The 6,832-nt window shown below is 43.1% G+C and overlaps 1 protein-coding gene across 1 annotated transcript; it reads left to right on the plus strand.

Moving 5' to 3' along the window:
* Window positions 1–2,809: 2,809 nt before the first annotated feature.
* Window positions 2,810–3,952, plus strand: LOC106811450. The gene has a single exon (XM_014815067.1). The coding sequence runs from the start codon at window positions 2,810–2,812 to the stop codon at window positions 3,950–3,952; it is 1,143 nt and encodes a 380-aa protein (XP_014670553.1).
* The last annotated feature ends 2,880 nt before the right edge of the window (window positions 3,953–6,832 follow it).

Here is a 6,832-nt window from a genome sequence, read left to right on the forward strand (position 1 = left end):
TCCATACAGTATGGCGACCGCACGTAAACTTATACGGCTTCCAATAGCAGTAGCTTAGCATCATGCCCTGCGTGATCTAATGCGTAAGATTTACCCCACACTCAGCTATAAGAGGAGCAGCCCTACTTTTCACGTTTATGTTTAGAAAATCGTGTACTTACGGTGCTTCGCGTGTAACGAAACGTTCAGTCTAACGTAGCCAGATTGTGTACTGACTGGTGTATGCAGGAGGTTCTTACATTCAAGATCTTCGTCCTATTTCTCAAGTTAAATCTACGGACAAAATGTTATCATATAAATCTATGTTGGAATACCTCCTCGCCAGTTTAAATGCATAAATTTGGCAAAATATTCTTCTTCTCGGGAGATATTGTTCATGCGCGAGCACCGTTTCAGGCGTGCAGTACGGACTGAAGAAAACTGCATAATATAGCTTGCTGAGAGAGAAAGAGAGAGAGAGAGAGAGAGAGAGAGAGAGAGAGAGAGAGAAGGGGAAGACTGATGAGAGACAGCAGGGAAGATAGCTGGGAGCGGAAGAAGAAGAAGGAGTCTGAGCGAATAACAAGTGAGGCAAGGGGAAGGGCGGGGAGAATGAACTAGGAATTTTGCACCCTACAGGCTAGGGCGCTGTCCTAATTATAATCACAGGTCTACTAATAACAATTAATTACAGAAATCAATGCTGAGATACCCCAGAACTATATTAAATGCATAATCGTCCTAAAACATCTCTTCTGGTGAGATATTGCGCATGCGCTAACACACTAACGTAACCAGATTGTGTACTGACTGGTATATGCCGCGAAGACCTTACGTCCAAGATCTTCGTTCCATTTCTTAAGTGAGATCTACGGACAAAATGTTGTCTTATAAATCTATGCTAGAATACCTCCTCGCCAGTTTAAATGCATAATTTTTGCAAAATATTCTTTTTATCGAGAGATATTACGCATGCGCGAGCACCGTTTTAGGCGTGCAGTACGGACTGAAGAAAACTGCATAATATAGCTTGCTGAGAGAGAGAGAGAGAGAGAGAGAGAGAGAGCACGAGAGAAGGAGGGGGAAGACTGATGAGAGACAGCAGGAAAGATAGCTGGGGCAGAAGAAAGAAGAAGGAGTCTGAGCGAAGAACAAGCGAGGCTAAGGGGAAGGGCGGGGGAATAACTAAGGAAATTTTGCACACTACAGGCTAGGGCCGCTCGGCCACGGAATTAATAAAACACGCAGATCTCGCCTGGATAACAAGTTAACTTAGCAGGGAAATGCAAGTGCTGAGATACCCCATAACCATATTAAATGCATAATGCGTCCGCAAAAACATAAACTCTCTGGTGAGATATTGCGCATGGACGACGACATGATCGTAACCAGGTCTTTGATGTGTACTGACTGGTAATATGCCGGGCGAAGGCGACCTTACGTCCAAGATCCTCGTGTCCATGTTCCTTAAGTGGAGATCTACGGACAAATGTTGTCCCAATAACTTAAATCTATTGTTGGAAATACCTGCCTCGCCAGTTTAAAGCATAATTTTGGCCAAAAATAGGGTTGGCTTCGTTGCTCGGCGGAGATGGATTGTGGGCGCACTGGCGAGTACGCGGTTTTCAGGCGGTGGCAGTAGCGGAACCTGAGAAATCTGTCATATATGTAGCTGCTGAGAGGGAGAGGGGTGGAAGAGTGAGGAATGAGCAACAGGAAAGGATAGCTGGGGCGGGTAGAACAACGAAGAGTCTGAGCGAGGAAGAACAAGTGGAGGCAAGGGGAAGGGCGGGGAGAATGAACTAGGGAATTTTGCACGCCTAGCAGGCTAGGGCGCTCCTCCTAAAGTTATTAAGTCAGCAGGTCAGCTGAGTGAACAATTGAGAGTTACAGAAAATGGCAGATCGCTGAGGATACGGCCATAACCATATGTAAATAGCATAATCGGTCCCTAAAACATTAACTATCCTGGTGAGATATTGCGCATCGCCTAACACACTAACCGTAACCAAGATCTGGTGTATGACCTGGTAATATGTCCGCGAGACCGTACGTCCAAGATCTTCGTTCGCACTTTCTTACATACCCCGGTTCACACCGGCGTGGCGTCCTTACTGGCGCTTCTAACGCCGCGGTACGGAAAATGGGCAAAACAGAGCGCGCCAAGTGTCGGCCAATAAGCGCGGTAAAAGACGCGGTGGAGGAACGCCAGAACATCGGCGCTGTGGTTGCCATGGTCGCCAATGAATCGCCAATGGATGCGCCGAGTCACGGCGTTTGTTTTGAGCATGTCAAACAACAGCGCCGAAAGGTTCGGCGATCCTGGAACGCGGTAAGAACAGCGGCTGGGTCGCGCGAAGGTCGTGAGGAAAACCACAAGCAGCCGTAACATCTTCCAATAACACGCCGTACAAGCGCCGTAACAATTCCATAAACCGAAGGATCAAACGCCGTACAAGCGCCGAGTAACATCTCGCATAAAACGCCCGTACAAACGCGCGCGTAAACAGTCTCATAAAACGCCGTACACGCGCAGTAACATGCCGGCGTTAAGGCAAAAAGACGCTGCGATAACTATGGTAAACATTGGCAACGGCGACTCTATGCGTCAAGTGTGTCTGTTCGTCCCCCTTCACTTCGCGTGTATGCTCGTGTTCTCACAAATCTGCAGAAGACTAATCCAGGCTTATCTGTTTGTGCACAGGCAGCAGCAGCAGGCAGCAGCAGCAGCAGGCATACCATCATCGTGCACTCGCTGTAAACATCATCAGAACGGCGAAGAAGGGGGAGGGCAAGGCGAAGAAGATTTGGGTTAGACCATGGCTAGGTGATGTCGCGAAGATCTCAGTTTGGGCACTTCAACCGCCTCATGCCTGAGTTAGGCACGAAGATCCTGCATCTTTCCACAATTTCCTCAGAACTTCCACCAGATATGTTTGATGAGCTGCTCACCAGAACATTAAATCCAAGAATCACCAAGCAGGATACCAATTACAGAAAGGCTATAGATCCAGGGCTGAAGCTTGCAGCCACTCTGCGCCATCTGGCATCTGGTGACACGTACGCCAGTATGAAGTTTGACTTCAGAATCCCATCCAATACCTTCTCTCTCGTAGTGAAGAAAGTCTGCCAGGCCATAGTAGATGAGTACAAAAATGAAGTGATCAAGTGCCCTACTACTCCTGCAGAATGGGCTGCAGTTGCTGAACAGTTCGAACGTCGCTGGAATGTCCCTCATGGATGTGGTGCCCTTGATGGCAAACACGTTGCCATACGAAAGCCAGCCAACAGTGGAAGTCTATATCATAACTACCAAGGATTCTTTTCAATTGTTTTGATGGGCCTGGTAGATGCTGACTATAACTTCCTGTGGATAGACGTTGGAGGTGATGGTTACATGTCAGATGCCATGATCTTTAATGAATCTGAGCTGAAGGAGTGCCTAGCTGACGGATCGATAGGTTTTCCACAACCATCACCCCTACCGAATGATGACAGAAACATGCCATACTTCATCCTTGCCGATGATGCCTTTGGGCTCCGTAGCTATCTGATGAAGCCCTACTCGCAACGCAACCTGACAAAGGAGCAGAGGATATGCAACTACAGGATATCCAGAGGGAGGAGGATAGTGGAGAATGGATTCGGGATACTAGCACAACGTTGGCAGGTTCTCCTAGGCACCATGCAACAGGAGCCTGACACAGCAAGGCTCATTGTGGAGGCATGTGTCTGCCTTCACAACTTGATGCGCATGCGGTATCCTACCCTGCAGAATGCAGCTTTGGATCACGAGGATGGCTACCACGATGTTGTCCCTGGAGCATGGAGGCAGCATGCCAATATGCATGATGTCGACCAAGCAAAAGGACCAAACACAGATAGCACTGCTGCCAAGAAACAGCGTGAATATCTCAAGCTCTACTTCAACTCAGCAGCTGGATCAGTGCCATGGCAAGACCGAATGATATAGACATTGCTCGTTCAGTGACTTTGAAATACATGTTATTGTGTGCTATTCAATGATACATTATGCAGTGATATTTAATTGTGTGATTTTTATAATTTCTTTTTACACTATGTGCATTGTAATATTTGTTATGTTACATTATGAATAATTGCACATATTACTATTATTTTGCATGTGATATTGGCTTTAATTATATAACAATGTGTATTAAAACGCTTGTTATTGTTGTTCTTGGAGGTTTATCAACAACAAAAATTGTGTTTCTACTCACAAACGCACAACTATACAGTTGAAATTTCCAAAAATCTGACCAGCTTATATAGTCGCCGTGAGAACGTGGTAGAAACGCCGTGAGGTCGCCGTGCAGTCGCGATACACGTAGAAGACGCGCGGTAAGAACCCCATGAGCGCGGTAAGAGCGCCGCGGGAACGCCAGTGATCGCCGTTGCCAAGCCCATAGATCTCAATAGAAACGCCATAAGCGCGGAGAGGTCATGGCGGGCGCGCCGTGAGAACGCGGTATGATCGCACGGAGCGCGGTTTTTGTTCAAGTTAAATTCAAGTGTAATTTGTTGGGACTTTTTCTCGCGTTGTGTTCGCGTTTGTCGGCGACCTTGTACATTTTCTGGTCGCCGTACGGTCGCGGATGGTCGCGGATGGTCGCCGTCCGGTGTGACGGGGGTATTATATGTGGCGATTGGAATTTAGTTCTTGACCCGTCAATTGATACCTTTAATTACAAAAATGTAAATAATCCAAATGCTAGGGATGCAGTGATTGCTCTAGCCACAGAAAAGGAACTAGTAGATGTATGGAGAGGTTTTCATGAAACTGATCGTCAGTACACATGGCATCATAAAAACCCTATTAAAATGTCTCGTTTAGATTTTATTTTGGTTTCGGAAGATATTATGTCCGTAATTTCAAATTCTAGTATATTTCCAAAATATAAATCGGACCACTCTCCGGTGGCTATAGAGATCTTGGTGTCAAAACATATTTGAGGAAAGGGCCATTGGAAATTTAATAACTCACTCTTAAAAGATGTCGATTTCGTCAAGATGATTAAAGAAACAATTACCGACATTAAAATCCAATATGCCGCGGCCCCCTACAATGCAGACAACATCATAAATTATCCCAATAGTGTATTACAGTTTACAATAAACGACCAATTATTCTGGGAAACTCTTTTGGTAATGTTAAGGGGAAAAATTATAAATTTTGCTTCTCGGAAAAAAAGGAGGGCACAAGAAAATGAATCAAATTTAAATAAACAGATACAAGAAATTGAAGATGAAATAAAAAGAGACCCAAATAACTTTATAGAAAATATAGAAAGACTGGAAATCTTAAATAACGAGCTAGAGATTATTAGAAAACAAAAAATCAATGGGATGATTATAAGATCAAGAGCTAAATGGACTGAACTAGGGGAAAAATCTTCTAAGTACTTTTGTAATCTAGAAAACAAAAACTTTGTAAATAAAAATATGCAGGAGCTAAAAAAGGAGAATGGTACTAAAATTGTAGACCAAAAGGAAATTCTAAAAGAACAAAGAGCTTTTTATCAAAAACTATACTCACAAAATAAACATGTAAATTGCAATGAAGAGATAATATTAAGATATATAGATCTGAGCGAGTTAAAATCACTGTCTGAAGAGGATTCTAGGAGATGTGAAGGCCCGATTACATATGAAGAATTACTAGCTGCCCTTAAAAAGATGAAGAATAGTAAAAGTCCAGGAAATGACGGTTATACAGCTGAATTTTTGAAGTTCTTTTGGATAGATCTGGGACATTTTCTATTACGTTCTATAACTTTTGGCTATTCTATGGAACAAATGCCTGAACAAATGTCTATCTCTCAAAGAAGAGGTATCATAACGTGTCTTCCAAAGCCTGGCAAGCCTAGATGTTATCTAAAAAATTGGAGGCCCATAACCTTACTTAAGGTTCATACAAAATAGCTGCAGCCTGTATAGCAGAAAGGATAAAAAACAATCTAAACAAATTAATACATGAAAATCAGAAAGGTTTCATTGTGCGTACAACACAAGGTGTTCAAGGGTACATCATACCAGGCCGCTTTATTGGTGAGAATACGAGACTGATTTATGATATACTATTTGAAACAAAGGAAAAAGAGATACCAGGAATGATTATGATGATTGATTTTGAAAAGGCATTCGACACATTATCATGGGATTTCATCCAAAAGGTACTAGACATGTTTAACTTTGGCGAATCAATAAAAAAATGGGTTAAAATGTTTCAAAACAAGTCAGAATCGAGCTTAATTTCAAACAGACACTTCTCTACTCCATTTATCCTAGAAAGAGGATGTAGGCAAGGCGATCCAATTTCTCCATATATATTCATTCTCTGTGCAGAAATCTTGGCTACAGCAATCAAGCAAAATAAACAATTAAAGGGTATAAACTTATGGGGGGAAGAATATACAATCTCTCAATATGCAGACGATACGTATTTATTTCTAGATGGAAATGAACAATCCATGAAAGTAGCCTATAAAATTTTGGATTGGTTTTATGATATATCTGGACTCTATGCTGAGATACACCCTAAGCATATTAAATTGATAATCATCACAAAATATAACTCTTCTAGTGAGATATTGCGCATGCGCTAACACACTAACGTAGCCAGATTATGTACTGGCTGGGATATGCAGCGGGGACTTTACATGCAGGATCATCGTCCTGTTTCTTAAGTGAGATCTACTGATGGAATTTTATCATAGAAATCTATGCTAGAATACCTCCGCTCTATTTTAAATGCATAATTTTCGCAAAAGATTCATATTCTCGGGAGATATAGCGCATGCGCGAACACCGTTTCAGGCGTGCAGTACGGACT

The sequence above is a fragment of the Priapulus caudatus genome, unplaced genomic scaffold, assembly GCF_000485595.1.
Source record: "Priapulus caudatus unplaced genomic scaffold, Priapulus_caudatus-5.0.1 Scaffold541, whole genome shotgun sequence".
NCBI classification, from domain to species: Eukaryota; Metazoa; Priapulida; class Priapulimorpha; order Priapulimorphida; family Priapulidae; genus Priapulus; species Priapulus caudatus.

Bases quoted from the DNA above. Each gene is read 5' to 3' on its own strand.
- LOC106811450 (XM_014815067.1), top strand. From the start codon at position 2,810: ATGTCGCGAAGATCTCAGTTTGGGCACTTCAACCGCCTCATGCCTGAG.